This window comes from Solenopsis invicta, chromosome 2, assembly GCF_016802725.1.
Source record: "Solenopsis invicta isolate M01_SB chromosome 2, UNIL_Sinv_3.0, whole genome shotgun sequence".
NCBI lineage: Eukaryota > Metazoa > Arthropoda > Insecta > Hymenoptera > Formicidae > Solenopsis > Solenopsis invicta.
In genome coordinates this window covers 22,304,513-22,323,263 of record NC_052665.1, presented here as the reverse complement: position 1 = coordinate 22,323,263, position 18,751 = coordinate 22,304,513, and the positions used below count along the sequence as shown (strand labels likewise).

General features: G+C 35.9%; 1 protein-coding gene across 4 annotated transcripts in view; it reads right to left on the bottom strand.

Annotated features, from left to right (window-relative positions):
- The window catches only part of LOC105204985 (lipoyl synthase, mitochondrial), a 35,379-nt gene that overhangs the window by 1,865 nt on the left and 14,763 nt on the right, over window positions 1-18,751 (bottom strand). For all 4 annotated transcript variants that reach the window (XM_026141305.2, XM_026141304.2, XM_039446115.1 and 1 more), the window contains exons 4-6: window positions 10,899-11,055; window positions 2,088-2,145; window positions 1,799-1,954 (exon numbers count right to left, since the gene is read on the bottom strand). In XM_026141305.2, the coding sequence (XP_025997090.1) occupies window positions 1,799-1,954; window positions 2,088-2,145; window positions 10,899-11,055 (371 nt within the window). The remainder of the gene's footprint in view (window positions 1-1,798; window positions 1,955-2,087; window positions 2,146-10,898; window positions 11,056-18,751) is intronic.

The window sequence follows — 18,751 nt, the reverse complement described above, 5'->3', positions numbered from 1 at the left end:
GATGGTTTTTTTCTTTATAACTTTACAACAAATCATTTTTTGTTAATGCCGATTGTACAGTCACATTTCTGAGATTCTAAACTTTCATTTAAAAAAACAGATTATTGAAAAATATTGATTAGAATCCAAAGTTATAGTTTCTCAACGTTGAGTAGGGCCACTAGACGAGAAATGTATTAACATAATTCTCTCAAGATCGAATGTGTTTAAGGATTAATCAGTGATTTTGTATAGTTTTCGAGATTTACTTATATAAAACTCATTTATGAAATTTCATTATTTTCATTATATGACATTTTATATGTAATGGATAATGAATAAATACGCATTTAGATTACAATTTACTAATTTTATCTGTGATTATAGCTTTGTTTACATTCTTAAACAGAATAAATTATAAATTTTGCTCCATAAGGGGGGAGGCCTCGCTTCTCAAAAGAAAGTTGTAAACCCACATGAAATAGTATACTATTCATCATATACAAGATGTCATATGACGAAAATAATGAAATTTTGAAAATGAGTTTTATTAAAAGTATATCTCGAAAATTAGTCGAGATCGCCGAATAATTTCTAAAAAAAAGTTGATCAGAATTCTTACCTCTATAAGATATGTCAAGGTTAAGATCATCAGCGCCGTGCCTCCTAAACTAAATAATTGTCTTTACATGTTACTTTTTTAAATATACATATTTTCAAAATAAAAATACATTGTTTATCTTTTTAAATAAAAGTTTGACGTAATATTGAAAAATATCTTATTCTTCAATTTAGGATCCTGTAATTCTTTAAACACAATATTTCACGTGCTTTAAGGGATCACTTTTGAGAGTATTTAAATACTTATGATTAAGAATGTTCTCCAATTTTTTCATATTATTATTTAAGAGTTAGATCAAAATTGAGAAATTTATGATTAATAAAAACATTCTTCAATTTTTTAAATTTTTTGAGCGTAATTCTTTTTCAACTTTCTAAAATAGCATTGAATCTAATGAGAAGAGTTTCAAATAATTTAATTGCAAATAAAATACAATTTTGAAAAATTTAGATAACATTTTTTGGAATTAAAAAATGAATTTTAATGTATTATTTTCGTATACGAGTATAAAATGTTCATAAATTATATAATTTTCTTTAACCTTTTGCAGTATGACTCTCAGAGTTTCATCGTTTTCCGCTTTTTAATTATTTTGATGAATTCATTGATTTAGGTATAGATTTTTTATTTTCGTAGAAAATATTTTTTATCTTCCTATTATACAAACAAGTGTAAAAATGTGAGTCAACAATCAATTTTTAAGTACATAATTGCTGTAAATTATCAAAATTTATGCTGTTTGTGGAAAAAAATATACATTTTCTACTAAATTAATATCAATTTTGAATCTTAGAAAATCTAGAGCAATATAAATTAAATACGTACGGAATTGAATTTCTATTTTAGACATGTAGATAATATTTTAGCTGTCCCGCGACAACACATGAACATACAATAATATACAATATATTTAACTTTTTACATCGAAGGCTACAATTTACCTCAGAAATGAAAGGGAACAAATTGAATTTATTAGATACTACAATATTAATAAAATAGAATTTGACTGGTTTCACAAACCGAATTTCTCGAGATGGTACTTCATTTTTCTATCGTTATACTCATTATCACAAAAAGGACAGTGATAATGAAGCAGTATTTTAATTTAGAATCACTTTAAATTTTCTCCCATTAGTTACCGATCACCCTGTATATTTGGATTGTATGGATACATTAAAATTTAATGATTAAATATACCTATATTGAGCGCGCGCATCGCGGACGAAAGGAGTTAAACGCTCCACAGTCTCGATATTGTGCGCGAATACGTCCAGATTAGAATTTACAATCGTAGCGATGCAATCCTCGTCACCTCTGAAGTCCGGCACAAGGCATTCTACTAGAATATTGCTCCTATGACGAAATATGAAGTATTTCTACAATGCGATATAATTTTAGCAGTAACTATTTTATTTCTCGTTTATTTTTTTAATAAATCGCCTATTTTATTAAAGAATAAAAAACATAACAATTGTAAATAAAATACCTTTGTTTTATTTCCTTAACGGTAGATGCAATATGGCTAGCACCACCGTCCTTCAAATCTGAAATAAATAATTTTTGAATTCTTAATCTATTAAGTAGATACAATTAAAAATGGTATAATATACAGGATAATCCTTGAATATACTGAAAGATTTTAAAAGATAATTCTTTATATTAATTCAAGCCGAATATTAAGCGAATGGTTATATTGTTCAAAAGCAGATCTTAATAATAATTTCCTAGGTGAATTGTATTCAAGAATACTTCACATAATTATATATTCAAAACGATTAACAAGGGGAAGATCAAACATATAAAGAATCGATTAAAAAAAAAATTTGTTATAGCATATTGGTTTGTACATCAAGTAATACTGGATAAAAAAATATGATGCATTTCTTAAGCGTTTGTAAGAAAATCAATGTTAAAAAAGTCCGCGCGCTTTACCAGTAGTTTGAGTAGAGCGCTTAATTGACGAGCGCGCCAACGAAGAACGCGTTGTAATCGCGAAATCGCTCGAGTTTCGATGGATGAATTTTCTTATCAATACACTTTTTTACATCATAATGTGCAATTAATATACAATAAGTGTAATTCCTATGGATTAACCATGTATTATCTATAATTTATATATTTTATATGAAAACAGTGTTTATTCTTGTTTAAATCATGGGCTTGGAAATTGCGATTGTTTACTATTTGTTTACCATTATAAATTAATGTAATTCTGGATTGTGTTTCTGTCCAACAACAAATGCATATAGGCAAGAGTTGCCAAATGCATATCACTTAAGTTAGCTTTTATTATATTTCACGTTGTTTTAGCTGTAAAGTTCGAACTTGTAGCTTGATGTTTCAGGCATCTATTATTACATGTTAAATCGAAAGATTTTCAACATAACAAATTAATTTATTATAAATTTTTCATATTGCAAAAGAATTAAAAAAATCAGTCGCCTAAAGCATTTCTATAATTTCTTAAATCATATCGTCTTCGAAAATATTTATGATCAAATGACAAGGTAATAAGAGCATAACATAATTTACATCATATTTAAAATTTAAATTGCAGATGTTTCGACTTTCCACGAAATCGTGTCGGATTAAAAATATAAAAATAGTGTCTCGACAGAAGGCAAACTAGCGAACATGCTCTCTTATTCCGACGGGAATCTAACCATAGTTGACAAAGGTTACAAACGAAGGTGATAGAACAAATGGTAGAATTATAAAAAGACAGGTCTAAAGATCGAAAGTGGTTAGGAAACTTGATACAGTTTATAAAAATATTGATTTAATTTTCACAGTAATTGTAAATATATGTTTATATACACTGAATATAAAATTCTACAAGTCTTCTTTTATGTTGATATAATTTAAAATAAAATGCATAATTGCGTATTATCAGCTATGAATTGAAAAAAAATTTTGTTAGAGATAAGTGGCTCGCCACGTGTGGGGATTGTCACCACCGCTTTTCCCTGGCGCTGCTGTGGCAGCGAGCTAGGGTATTTTATGCGATGTAGCATGCCTGCGTGCAGTTCAACGAGATTCAGATTCTTCTGGCCGCTTGTACTGAGCACATGTACGAGCCGCAGCAGTATTCCTCAATAAATCGTTTCTTTACACTAAGTAGTGCCAAGTTCCATTCGTCCTTCCTCACGCACACGACGGATGTGGTTCCGTCTTGGAGAGTCAGATACACCTCTCTCCCACACACAATTGGATAGTACCGCCCTCTGCGGTGTTCTTTTTTTACTTTTCAAGTTTGCCTTTCTTGGTCGTAACGTGATTGTCGCGGAGACCCCTTTTTCTGTATCTCTATATACGCAATATACGCTTAAAAGGGGGGCACCAGGCATTGTCCCCTCCGATTTCGTTGAACTTTATATATGTTATAAACCTATCCTCCCACTAATTCATCTTAAAGTAATAGGACCCGCCTCTCAAGCATTTGCGAGAAAAACGTGTTTAAAGATTTACGTGTGCGTAATGTACTGTGTAGTAAAAACAGATTGACACCTAAGCAGCGTAGCCTAGTCGCTAAGGCGCCTGACTACAATGCTGCATATTACTGCTTCAAATCTTACTTTTTCCATTTTTTTTTTTTTTAATTTTCTCGCAACGTATTATTGTGTGGTGTATGTTTTTAAATATTTAGCTTATAAAATGACTGTTTTAATTATACAATTAATTATATTTCAGAAATTATAAAATTCATCTATTTATTAATGTTTTTAAGTTTTTGTGAATAAAATTTATGTAATTTCAGAATGAGTTAATAAAATATTTTATAATACATAATGAAAGGAAAGTAAGGAAGAAAATAAAATATGTTATAATACGTAATGAAAAGAAAGGAAAATAAGAGAAGAAAGTCAAAACCATTTAAACAACCTTATAGTGTTACAAAGAAAACAAGTTCTCAGGTAGCGCGCGTATAACTACACAGATATCCTTGCCAAAAGGGACTGTCTGTGTAGCCGAAATTCGTTGCGACAAGAAAAAAAATCGTGGCAAAAATAATTTGAAATTTGTTTAATTGAATAGAAAATAAATTTCAACATATAATTAATAATATTTTATTAACACATTCTAAAATTATATAATAAAATTATATTATTTGTTATTCACAAAACCTTAAAAACGTTAATAAATAGATGAATTTCATAATTTCTGAAATATAATTAATTGTATAATTAAAACAGTTATTTTATAGGCTAAATATTTAAAAACATACACCACACACAATAGTACGTTGCGAGGAAATTAAAAAAAAAAAAAAAATGGAAAAAGTATGATTCGAACCAGTAATATGCAGCATTGTAGTCAGGCGCCTTACCGACTAGGCTACGCTGCTTAGGTGTCAATCTGTTCTTACTACACGATACATTACGCACACGTAAATCTTTAAACGCGTTTTTCTCGCGAATGCTTGAGAGGCGGGTCCTATTACTTTAAGATGAATTAGTGGGAGGATAGGTTTATAACATGTATAAAGTTCAACGAAATTAGAAGGGACAATGTCTGGTGCTCCCCTTGTTAATTGAAACTTGGTCTTGTTTAATTGACTGAATCGTAATAATCCTTAACACTAACAAGTTATGGGCTCAGATCCGCGAAAGTAACGGAGAGTGACTCTTTTTTGTCGGACGTAAACGCGCGTGAAAAAAAGTTTCGAGAAACACCATTATGGTTGCCGCGAATGTGACCAGAATTGAGCCTTTCGGTAAGGACAACTTCGATACGTGGAAGCTACAAGTGCAGGCGATCCTCACAAAAGCTGATCTGTGGTAATACGCTAGCAGGGCGACAACGAGGCCCGCGCTGAGTGCAAACAATGCAGCTGACATGGCGGCATGAAAACGCAATGACCAAAAAGCGCGGTCAGACATTGTTTTGAGCATCAGCCCGAGTGAACTCAAGCAGGTCAAAAACTGCGTCACATCGCACGACATGTGGGTAAGATTGGAGGAAATCTACCAGTTCAAGGGTCCCGCGAAGAAGACAGCCTTACTGAAAAGGTTGACCCTCCAGAAAATGGCGGACAATGGTGACGTGCGTGTGCATCTCAATGATTTTTTCGACTCCGTGGACAAGCTGAGCGATATGGGCGAGGACATCAACGAGGATTTGTTGACTGTCCTATTGCTGTACAGCTTGCCGGCATCCTTTGGAAACTTCCGGTGCACGATCGAGTCGCGCAATGATCTGCCCAAGACGGAAGCGTTACGCATCACAAAACCACAAGAGCTCGTGGAGTTCGAGCTCCGTTTTCTGCCGAAGCCAGTCGAAAAAGATCGAGGAGAACGACGCTCGATAAAGTGACGTGTGCGGTGTGTTGTCGGACGCCATGTTCGTGAAAAAGAACAATGGCGGATAGAACCAAAACAAACCAAATTCGAACAAAGGTAACAGTAAGAGTGGCAAAAGTGACGACGCAGTTCGTTATTTTAAGTGCAAAAAAATGGGACACCGAGTGAAACATTGTCCGAATAAAGGTCAGAGCGCGGAAGATGCAAAATGCGTGGATGACGTGTGTTTGAATGTTTCGGCGCATTATGTGGACGGTCCGATTTTAAAGTGGTGCTTAGACAGTGGCGCGACCTCCCATTTCTGCAATGAGGCGGAGCATTTCCGGAAAATGTACGACGCGAAGCGCGGCATACTGAACCTCGCGAACAGTGAAACCACTGACACAGCCGGAACGAGAAAAGCTCATTTTTCTGCAAACGTGCCCAGCCCTATAAAGGACGTGACTTTGGTACAATGCGTTATTAGTCCTTGTGAACGAATCTATTATCGGTCGGTAAAATCACGGATCTCGGTTTTGAAATTAGATTTCAAGAAAACGGTGCCGTTGTGATTGACCGAAAGGGAAACACAGTATTAGACGCTCCCAGAGTTGATGGGCTATACTATGTGCGCGAGTATCTTTTAGATTGTTGCATAGACGGTTGGGTTACACGAATGTGCGCGATATCTCGAAGGCCATTCGAAGTAGACTCGTGAAGGGCATCCAACTTCAAAACTTCGACGAAAAACTGGATTGTGACGTTTGCCTGCGAGGAAAGATGACGAGGACCCTATTTCTCAAGAAATCGGAATGTCAGACGAAGATTCTGGATCTGGTGCACACTGACGTCTGCGGCCCAATGAGAGAGATCTTTCTTGGCGGAGCGAGGTACTTTGTCGAATTTATCGACGATTGCTCTAGTTGGTGTGAGATTCGGCTCTTGAAGTTAAAGGTACAAGGTAATGACCGAGTACGTGTCGAGAACCAGAAAGGCGTCAAGCTGAAATGTCTGCAATCTGATAATGGGTGTGAGTATACTAGCAACGAATTCAATGATTTCCTAAGAAAAAGGGGGATTATCAGGAGGTTGACGGTACCACACAATCCTGAGCAAAATGGTATGGCGGAAAAAAGAAATCGCACACTCAATGAAATGGCTAGATGTCTTCTGAAAGAGTCAAAACTACCCAACTCGTTTTAGGCCGAAGCGGTGAATACTGCAAACTATATCAGGAACCGCTTACCTACCAAGAGCTTGAATGGCCAAACGCCATATGAGATCTGGATGGGAAAGGTCCCAGACATCTCATGTTTCAGGATGTTTGGATGCAAGGTATTTTATCTTGACAGACATCTAGGGAAGGGGAAATTTGATTCGCAAGGGCAGGAGGGAATTTTTCTGGGCTATGCGGACAAATCGAAGGCATATCGCGTCTGGTCGTCGGTGAAGCAACAAGTGCTGATCACCCGCGATGTACGATTCATGGAAGATATATTGCCGCGCCCGACTGTAAGCGATGGAAACAAGCCCAAAGAAAACGTAACGAAACCACAAGAGCTCGTGGAGTTTTGAGTTCCTGCCGAAGCCAGTCGAAAAAGACGTCAACGAAGGAGAAGAGGAACTTCTCGAGGACAAATCTCCTGATGAGGATGACGGCGCCGCTTCTGAGGTTTCCCGATTCGTACGAAGACATTTTTCGTAGTGCCGACAAAGATGTTTTCGAACAAGACATCATCGATGTGACTACGCGCAGAGGTCCTGGCTGACTTAGGATCATCCGATTTGGTTCAAGGGGAAGATCGACGAAACAGTACCATGCTGCAAGGAACTCAATCGTAAACGTCGAGGGAACGCATCGATCACTCTTGTCGGAGGTTTCTATGAAGGAAGCTATGAATGGTGAGAATGCTGGTAAATAGCGTCAAGCGATCGCAACCGAGATGAAGAGCATTTTATGAGACGTGGACGTTGCTGGAGCGACCTGGTCAAGACGTCGTGAAAAGCCGAATCATTTTGTGGGAGCAAGTTCAGACGGGTTGGTACACTTGAGAGACGCAAGGCGCGTCTAGTCGCTCAAGGCTTCAAGCGACGATTTGGTATCCAATTTGCGGAGACATTTGCACCAGTGGCTCGGATGGGCACCATCCGTCTCATGGCATTCCTGGCTACTAGAAATGGGATGACGATTGAACAACTCGACGTCGAGACTGCATATTTAAATGGACGTTTGAAGAGAGATGTTTACATGTATCCGCCACGAGACCTGGAGAGAATTCTGCAGGACATCATTGACTCTGAACGCCAGACTGAACCAAAGCGAAGAAAATGCTTTCGGACCTGCGTAAGGGAAGGAAGTTCTGCTTGCTGAAGAAATCCTTGTACGGACTACCTCAGGCTGAAAGAGACTGGTACGAGAAATTTAGTAGTACCATGAAGAAGTTGGGTGCTACGCTATCGAAGGCTGTTCTACGTGGATTCTGAAAAAAAACATCACACTAATCGCTGCGTATGTCGATGACATACTGATCGCCTCCTGGAATTGTGAGAAGATAGTCGAACTGAGACGAGGATTGAGCGAACACTTCAAGATCAAGAACCTCGGTCCTGTGAAACAATGCCTCATAGAGTTTGATCAATCAGATGGAAAATTAACGATAAGTCAACCTAGATACATTCGCAGCGTACTGGAGCAATTCAAGATGACGAATTGCAACACAGTGGCTACCCGGTGGTTTCTGGTCTGAAATTGTAAAAGAACGAAGCTCAATCCGACGAGGACCTGAAATTACCGTATCGCGAGTTAGTTGGGACGTTAACTTACCTGGCCTCGACTACTCGACCTGATGTCTCGTTCGCGGTGACCTACCTCGGACAGTACAATAACTGCTTCGACGTGGATCACTGAAAGGCAGCGAAACAAGTGTTGCAGTATCTGAAAGGGACCATCGATGTGGGTTTGACTTTTGGCTCCGACTCTGGATCGATTGTTGGTTTTGTTAACGTAGATTGGGGTAACGCTGCAGATAAGAGATCCTTCTCCGGGTACATCTTCATGTTCAACGGAGGATCCGTGTCCAGAAAACAACGAATCGTGGCTTTGTCGACGACGGAAGCGGAATACATGCTTTGTTGGAAAGCACCAAAGAGGTCATCTTCCTACAAGGTTTCTTGAACGAGCTTGGATTCAACGAGCTGAGCGACATGATCTACTGCGATAATCAAAGCGCATTGAAGCTGGCGGAGAACTCTGTATAGCAAAGAGCAAGCATATTGATATACGCCATCACTTCATACGAAAAGCTGTCGGGCGAAAGAAGTTCCGCCTGAAACATATCTCTACTGAGGATCAAGTGGCTTTCTAACCAAGGGACTTGTAAAAGTTAAACACGTCAAATGTGCAAAGTTGGCCGGGCTTAATGGTTTTAAATTAACTGTTCAGATTGGGTTTAAATTCAGTGTCGTTTTACTTAATCGTTCTTTCAACTTAAGCTTTGATCTCATTTATTTAAACATTGATTTTCCTATTTTGAGCATTAAAGTAGTAAAAATGTTTGTTTTGATAGCAATCGGCTCGAGGGAAAGTGTTAGAGATAAGTGGCTCGCCACGATTGGATAGTGTTGCCCTCTGCGGTGTTCTCTTTCTACTTTTCAAGTTCGCCTTTTTCGGTCGTTAGGTGATTGTCGCAGAGACCTCCTTTTCTATATCTCTATATTTGCAATATACGCTTAATTAAAACTTGGTCTTATTTAATCGACTCTCAGTGTTGCGACAATCCTTAATACTAACAAATTTATATTAGATATACCTGATTTTTTTAATGTTGGTAAAATGTAAATAACAAAACAAAACTTGTTAAAATTGCATAGGCACACGATTCAAGCAGGGTTAAATACTATTGTTATATAAAATATATAAACAACACGTATTTAACCAATAGCAATTACATTTATTTTATGTTAATTGCACATTGTGATGTAAAAAAGCACATTGTGAAATATAAAGAAAATCTATCCATCGAGATTGAAACTAGTGATCTTACAGTTATGAGTTTAGCGTGATCTCGCTGCGCCACGCTCTGTCGCTCTTCGATCAAGCGCTCTAATCAAACTACTGGTAAGGCAGGATTTTTTCCAACATCGATTTTCTCACAAATGCTTGAGAAGTACATTATCTTTCTATCAGTGTTACGATTTGTATGATCTACCATGAGTTTCGTTGAAATCGATTATTTACTAGTCCTCTCCTTATTGGTTTTGAAGTGGAAGGAAAAAATTTATCTTAATTTTTTTTTTAATTTTGAAAACCACTTGGGTTATTATGAAAATTGCGCAATTTTTGGAAAATGACATAAGGACGTTGAAAAAAGGTTATTTTTAGCTCAGAAATGACACCTAAATTATTTATTAAAAACTGTTTATAGGATTCTCTAATAACAGAAAAAAAAATTATTTGTCTCCCAGGTCCAGGCAAAGTTACAAAAAATCGGAATTTACAATTGATGTTGAAGTAGTCATATGAGTGTTTTTTAATTGTTATTCTATTAAAATAAAAAATAAATTGCGCATTTATGTGTTCAAAAAGGTGGTAGTAAATATAGAAAGCTTGAGATTTTGATTTGCATAATATACAGGTTATCCGAAAATTCCTTTAAATAATACTAGCCTACGAAAACAGACAATTTTCTTGCGAATGTAATAAAACAACGTGATTTTAATAGAATAACGATTAAAAAACACTCATATGACTACTTCAACATCAATTGTAAATTCCGATTTTTTGTAACTTTGCCTGGGCTTGGGGGACAAATAATTATTTTTTTCTGCTATTAGAGGGTTCTGTAAACAGTTTCTGATAAATAACTTAGGTGTCCGTTCTAGGCTAAAAATAGCCATTTTTGACATCCTCCTTTTTCTTTTAACTTTTGTGTCTTGAATTAATGTGTGGAATCACTTTTTTAAAATTTTTTAGAATTAAATTTTAAGGATTATCTTGTACATTGATTTGTATAGCTAACCGTCACGATCCACGGATGTTAGAACGATATAATCCAAACCCCAGTCCGCTATTGCGTTAGCAGTATTGACTGGTTCCTCCGCATCCAATGGCGATGGTTTACGTGCAGTTTTAACGGAACAGAAGCGACAGCCACGAGTGCATGTGTCTCCCATTAACTAAAGAATAGACCCATTCAATGATTTTTTAATGACTTATTTATTCCCGATGACTTTACAGTATTTATTTGACTCATTCGACACAATAAATGAATAAACGACTCTGCATATCACTTTACTTACAAAAGTTTTAATCCTTTTATTAGCCTTATACGTTTTAATTTTAATTTGAAACATCTTTCCGCCGTTTTGTTTTTGTAAGGTTAGTATTAAACTTATTAAAATACCATCCATTATAATTTGAGGATGCACATAATGTTCAAAATAACAGTTTATACAATGAGCGACAAAAAACTTATTCAAACTTTATATTCACTATCTTCAATATAAATTCCAGCAAGGAAAAATGCTGCTAAAGCATATGAATCCATTTACTTTATTACTGGGAAAAATAGTGTGTCCCTCAATACGTGCAAATATTGATTTCGTCGCTTTAAAGGCAATAATTTTGACGTGAGTGATCGTCTGCGCTTTAGAACGTCATGAAAATTCTGGAACGTTTGAGGTCGATTTGGAAACATAATTGAATGAAAACACAAACCCAACACAAATAGAACTTGCAGGATAGCTTGGAGTTGACCGAGTAACAATTTCAAGGTGACTGTATGAAATGGAAAAAATTCAAAAGCTCGAAAAATGAGTGCCGCAAAAGTTATTGCGAAACATCATTATCCGTCAATTGAGTGTTATTGTTTCCTCGGCAGCACAAGAAAGATTTTTTGTCGAAAATTGTTACTTGCGATGAAAAATGGATTATGATATCCTAAACGCAGACATTCGTGGATGAACTTCGGAAAATCGACTACATCAATGACAATACCAAATATTCACAGCAAAAAGATTCTTTTGTAATTGATAAGATACGAAAGGTGAAATTTATTACGAATCCTTCAGCCGGGTAAAATGGTTTATACCGAACGCTATAGTCGTCAATTGAATGATTAAGTCGACAAAAATGAAGAGAAAAGGCTATTTATTGGACAAGGGAGTCGGAATCATTTTGCACGGCAATGCTAGACTGCACGTTGCTCAGATCACTCGATAAACTGTTATTAACTTTGGCTGGCAGTCTTCTGCGTGCGGCGTACTCTCTTGATTTGACGCCTCGGATTATCATCTATTCTGATCGACGCAGCACTCCTTAGCAAGACAGTGCTTTCGAGATATGGTAAAAATACAAAAATGGTTTGATGAATTCATTACTTCGAAATCGATCTTTCGCGACCTTTCTTTTGCGAGATAATCCAACAGGTGCCCGAAAGGTGGTAGATTATAGAAAATAAATTGATTTACAATCATTGCATTAAGCAAATAAAAATTTGGAAAAAGGTCTAAAACTTTTACACTTAATATAACTGTTTACAATTAATACAACTAATGATAATTTTAGATTTTTACAAAATGTTTCTGCATAATGAAACACACTAAGGTGAAGCCTTAACATTTATTAGAAAAATTAAAAATAATCTCAAAGATATTAGTTATATATTGATATTTTTCATAATTTCAAGATGTTAATATACATAAGTACACAAGATTTGATGTTTTTTTAAAACTAAATTAAGTTAAAGTAAATGGTACAAATAATAATATAAAATTCAGTCAACTTGCTAACAAAATGCGTTTATTAATAAAATGAATCCACAACATTTTGATCTCAGATTTAAGTCTTTCTCAAGTTGCAACATAAACTTTAAAATATATAAATGAAGGCAACACGTCAAACAGTGAATTCTTTTCAAAGATTCAAAACGGAGATACTAAAAAATAACATACTCTAAGTAAATATAATGCATACTCTAAGTAAATATAAATTCATTTAAGGATGTACTGACAGTAACGTCTAACATTGACAATGCCTTGAAAATTTTATAAATTATTTCTATTGATTATCTGAACACACGTTTAAAATTTGAAATCGATTCTCTAACTGGTTCACGAATTATTCAATTTAAAATTTTCATCTATTCTTATGGTGTAGCAGTACATTTTCACTTATATTAATGAAATTATAAAGAAGCAACATTGCCAATATTCTGAAACTTTGTTTATGAGTAAATAAAATATTGAGCAATATTTCTAGAAAATGTTTGTATCGATTTACTAACTCGTTTATTAATGATAAAACGACGCTAAATTTCAATAAATGTCAAATTTCTGAATAGGCTACATATTCTATTTCGACTTGTATAAAGTGCTAGAAAGGCAAATATTATGTTAATGATTTTATTTAAGTAACTTATAGATTTTTAAATACCATTGATATCTGATATACATTAAATGGAATTAACTGTTATCAATATGTGTCTCGTTCTTTCATTTCTTACAGTTGTTTTCTAGTAAAATTTACGTCCAAAAGTTTTTTGCCGACGATCGCAAAAATTGCAAAATAAACAAATATATTCATTTGTAGTGCCAAATATCATGTTAACTGGCATTATTTAAGTAAGTATTATACATGATACAAGCACATATGGTGCACGTCTTAAGTTATAAAAACGTAGAATTTCATCAATTTAAAATTTAAGCAACTTTTGTCTGGGATTGTATAGCCAGAGCATTCTTAAAAGTTATTAAGATTAAATTGGCTTAAATAAAATTAAAAATTAATTTTGGAAAGCATTATATATGTAAATCTATTAATTCTCTATTAAATAACGAGAATGGCTAGATCAAAAGCAGATCTTACAGTTAGTACTCGATAATTTTTTAGGTAAATTTACAAACATTTACAAGATTCCATAAACTGTACACTGCATACTTGCCTGACTTAAAACACAGCTTAAAAAAAAGAACCAAAATGTGATACTACAAAAATGAAATTGTTAATCAATTTAATAATTTTGATATTTACAAGCATCTTTATGATCACCCTTTTACCATGAAAGTTACCTCGGTTAGGATAAAAATATTACTGCTTTCGATTGGTATAGGGATAGCCTCCGTTTGTACACCCAAGGACTTTGATTTTGTCCATGGGGAAATTTTCCAAACTGAGAAGTCACCACTTTCTACATACTCGCAGTTCATGATTAATAAAATGACTAGAGCTTATTAGCCGTTACGTTAATCATGAACTGTAAGTATGTAGAAAGATAGCGACTTCTCAGTTTGGAAAATTTCCCCATGGACAGAATCAAAGTCCTTGGGTGTACACGTAACAATTGGCCATGGCTCTAAAGATCGCACGCTCAGTGACGGTATGGCGCTCAATGACAGTGGGTGCTCTTGCACTTTTGTAAACCTGTTATTACATTGAAGTAATTACGATGATATTGAAATGCTTTATTGATTGAATCATATTTAAATATAAATTAGTATATGCACTATACATGTCATAATCATATAAAAATATTACAGGACATTAATAGTACATTATGTACCCCAGAGCCGAGCTTTGCCGTTTTCGACTGAAAACGGCGTCCGAAATTGAGAACACGCTCGGGTCCACGGTATTTTATGCAAAGGAAGTACGCTTTTTCGTGTCACACCACAGAAGAGTATTGCAACATTTCCAACTATGTTGCGTGGCGAGAGGGGGGCTGGGGAGGCGAAACTCTCAGTTGGGGGTCCAGGGGGCGAAGCCTGCTGATCATGGGGACTTCGCCCCTCCCCCCCCCCTCCCGGCTCAAACATAACTATTTCTAATAAACTGTTTGTTTTCTGTTCCTGAACTCCCTGAATTAGTGTGCACTTAACCCTTAAACACGTAAGTGGGTCTGAGAGATGAATCCCCATATGAAGTTTTGAATGCTTGCTATGTGAAGACGGAATGAGATAGGAGGTTCAGATCAAGACGTAAAAAAAGTTTGAAATCTCCTCTTTTGATTGATATGGTTGATCAACTTTTTTGGTCAACTAGAATTCGAACGGCACGGCAGCAAAGTTTTGTTAGGGTCAATGCGACCCATATAGTGTGTAAGTGAAACTTTTTTTGTGAGTATGTTACATAAAAAAGCTGGACAAAATACGTTCGAACAAGTCGATTTGCGGATGTTACTTGCATATATTTTGTCTAAATTTGGAATACTATAAAATGCTGTAGAAGAGGGAGTTTTTCCGAAATAGGGGAGACCGGGGCAAATCGTTAGACGGGGTAATTCGATAATTGGAAATATCTTTTTATGGGTACATATTAAAAATTTACTTTTGAACACTGTAAACACGTCCTAATGTAACGATGTTGCTAACAAAGATTTGTTGGTAACGGCGTCATATTGAAGTCGTAGTAGTGAAAAATGTGTTTTGCGACAGTCGAAGTAATTTCTGATAGTCGGCATTTCTTCGAAATTTAAATAAGATAATAAGGTTTTTTTGAAAACTTTGAATGTATCGTGTCCAGTTGAACGTATTTGAAACATTTCGTGTTTACTTTTTGCTGTGTGATGTCTATTTTTGTCGATCATACGCAATAATGCGCACAGTTGATGTTGGGGCTATTCGTAATACCGAGCACCGGGACGATTCGTTAATACTAATTGCAGCGCCTAACCTAAGTTGGGTAACCCTAACCCTTCGGCTGTATTACGAACGTCTGCGCTACGCAGAGTTAAACATTGAGGTAAAGTTCTTCATTGATTTAGTTCAAACATGATAATATTGTGTCTTTTAGTACATAGAACATAAATGTGAATATAAAATCGCTCTTAAGCAGTTAAAAAGTTATAAAGCGTTAAAGATTGACACTTGTGAGGTTAGGAAATCTGTCACACCGATGGCATAAAAGAACATGCAAACGTGTATGTTTGCATTTGTTTTTTGTACCTACATCCTTTTTAAATAAAAGAAAGTCTTAACAACAGCTTTTTTACAGACTTTCAACTTAAAATATAAATTTCGGAATATTCCCGGACTAGTTATGAATTACCCCGGGCTTGGGGCTATTCTTAATTCTTAACATTGGTCGACGTTTTTATATGTACTTTAAAACAAGTACATTTGCATGTTCTATTTATATCGGCATTGTGAAGGGGAAGGTTCAACCTTTCAAACCGGCTCATGTTTTTTTTTTAATTAATATAGGACTCAGGAGACACAAGAAAAAAAGGTCTAACGATTTGCCCCGGTCTCCCCTATATCATAAAACACATCAATTTCCAATTTTAGAAACGATTTAATCAAAAATACCTCATATTCGCCTTGTTACATAAGTACATTTTTTAATAGAAATGACAATGATATAATTTTTTTTTTTAAGTATGAATCTTTAGCTTCAAAACGCCATATTGTAAAGTTTTTCAAAGCTTTTTGTTGCAAAGATGATTTTTTTTTAAAGTGAATTTTTAGATGCCCAAAAATACCTCATATTCTCCATGTTACATAATTATACTTTTTAAAAGGAATGACTTTGCCAAATTTTATTTTGAAAGTGTGAATCTTTAGCTTTAAAACGCCGTATTTGAAAGTCCTTAAACGTTTTTTGTTGCGAAAATATGATTTTTCGAAGGAAAAGTGGATTTTTGAACAATTTCTCATTTTTGCTTAATGGTTTTCCTTTTATAACTTAACAATAAATTGTTTTTCGGCAATGCCGATTGTGCAGTCACACTCCTGAGATTTTGAACTTGTTTAAAAAAAAAATTGTAGAAAAATATTGATTGTAATCAAAGTTATTGCTTCTCAAAGTTGAAAAAGTCTCCCAAACCCAAAAATGTGTTTCCGTATTTTACAGGATCGGTGTGTTTAAGGGTTAAAATGAAATAGATATATATTTGAAAGTTAGTGAAAGCAAGAAGGAACGTTCCAGTGTAGTCTAGTGCAGGAATAGAAAACAAGCCTAAAACCACTATTTCTGATGTTACTGAACTCTGAAATTTGTAACGATACACTTCACCACACGCCAACACTCCGGTCCGAACACCCGACCATCATGCGTAAACCGAGCGTGCGCCCGGCTAACTTCTCCGCAATCACGCGCTACCACATACGCCACGCGCCGCGTTCGCGAAACGTTCCCACTTCTTACGATTATTACTCGACTCTTTGAAATATGCGCACAACACATTCTGCGTTGTCGCCGTCGTTTTATGTTGTTTTTTATACTCGGTAAATGCCGAGTACGCCGTGTCGTATTTGTTGCGTGAGACTTTTGGCAAAGTGTCGACGCGTGAACTGTTGGCCAATTCAGCAAGCTCCGGCGGCATGCACTACATCAATTCCTCTTTGTCTTCGTTCTCTATTCTTCAACTGCTTGAAAACGCACAAGACGTTACTGAACACTTCGACGCGTGGCGTTTTCCTGTGACTGTTTCGGTTACAGGTTATGAGAGCTCAGTGTACTACCTTCACTCATGCATTCGATTCTACGCTCAGAGCATGCTTCACGAAATGTGCGGAGTCACGTGACAAAAGTGCGCATGCGGAACCATACGAGAATATTGATTTTGCTCATTCTGCTGTCCACGGATGGCAATATCTCCCACCCCAAAGATTGCCCATGTTACCAACTGTCCCGCAATGTCGCAAAAAACGCGCTTCCTTTGCATAAAAATAATTATAATAAATTGTCAAAATTCACAAGATGTCAATGATTCACAAGACAGCTAACTTCAGAGAAAAGATACATGTATGTCATACAATACTTAATGAAAAATGTGTTGATAAGAATGCGAAATTCTTTGATACATAATTACATTTTCATTTATATGAAATAATGTTTTATATCATTACATCATACTACGATATTTATAGTCTCCAATAGGTTGTGACGTGGCGGTTTTATCTGCCTCGCCAATTCGTCCTCCGCCTAACCGTAGCGCAAGGAGGCGCGTATGACCGGGTCGGGCACTCAGCGAGAGAGCGAAATCTCCGGCGGGACTGCGTAGCGTTTTATTTTATTTACTCATTCGCGGCTTATTTCATGTAACCGCGGGCACCTCGACAAACATCGCCTAAGGACCAGCAGCGGCGAGGGAGACGGACTGCGGCAGGAAAAGGAGAAAGCGATCGTCCAGGGCCGGCGCACAGGAAACCGCCGACAGAGAGGAGGACGAGACAAGACGTGGTGACAGATAAGCGCCACGCAAAAGAGATTCGCAAGTGGCACAGCTGATGGACGCATCGCCTTTGGCATGACGCATTATCGCGTGTTGTGGATCCGTGTTTAGAGTTGAACAGTGAACCTGGAGACGCGACCGGTATCATCGCGCCTGGCGCCCAATCTCGCGATTTGGTGCGAACGTTTGGTGTTTCTCAGTTCGTTCGTCACTCCCGCGCGTGTTCGCGCGTCATCCCTTTGTTTGATCGCGTATTTCGCCATTGCTCTACGGCGTCAGAAAAATACGTGACAAGGTATACTGTGCGAATATTATTTTGTATAATGGTATTACGAATTGACGAACATTTTGAATTACGCTAAGGTGATAACGTTATAACGCAGCAGTTTTGTGTCCAAATAAAGTTTTTAAATAATATTCATCAAAAAAAGAGTATACAAATTTTCAAGGATTTTGTCCAATTCGGTGATCCTTCCATTTCTACATTTTTTTGTTTATTTTTCTTCGTAAAAACTGAAAATTATGCATTATTACTCGATTTGACCTAATTTTGTATTAATTTCTAAATTATTGAAGCATAATTGACGATTTCATGACGATGCGAATAATGATTCATTCATTTTATTTCAATATAGCAATTTTTTTATTAAGTGTGGTGTTATTCTATAATTTTCGGTTCCTACAAAGAAAAATACACAAAA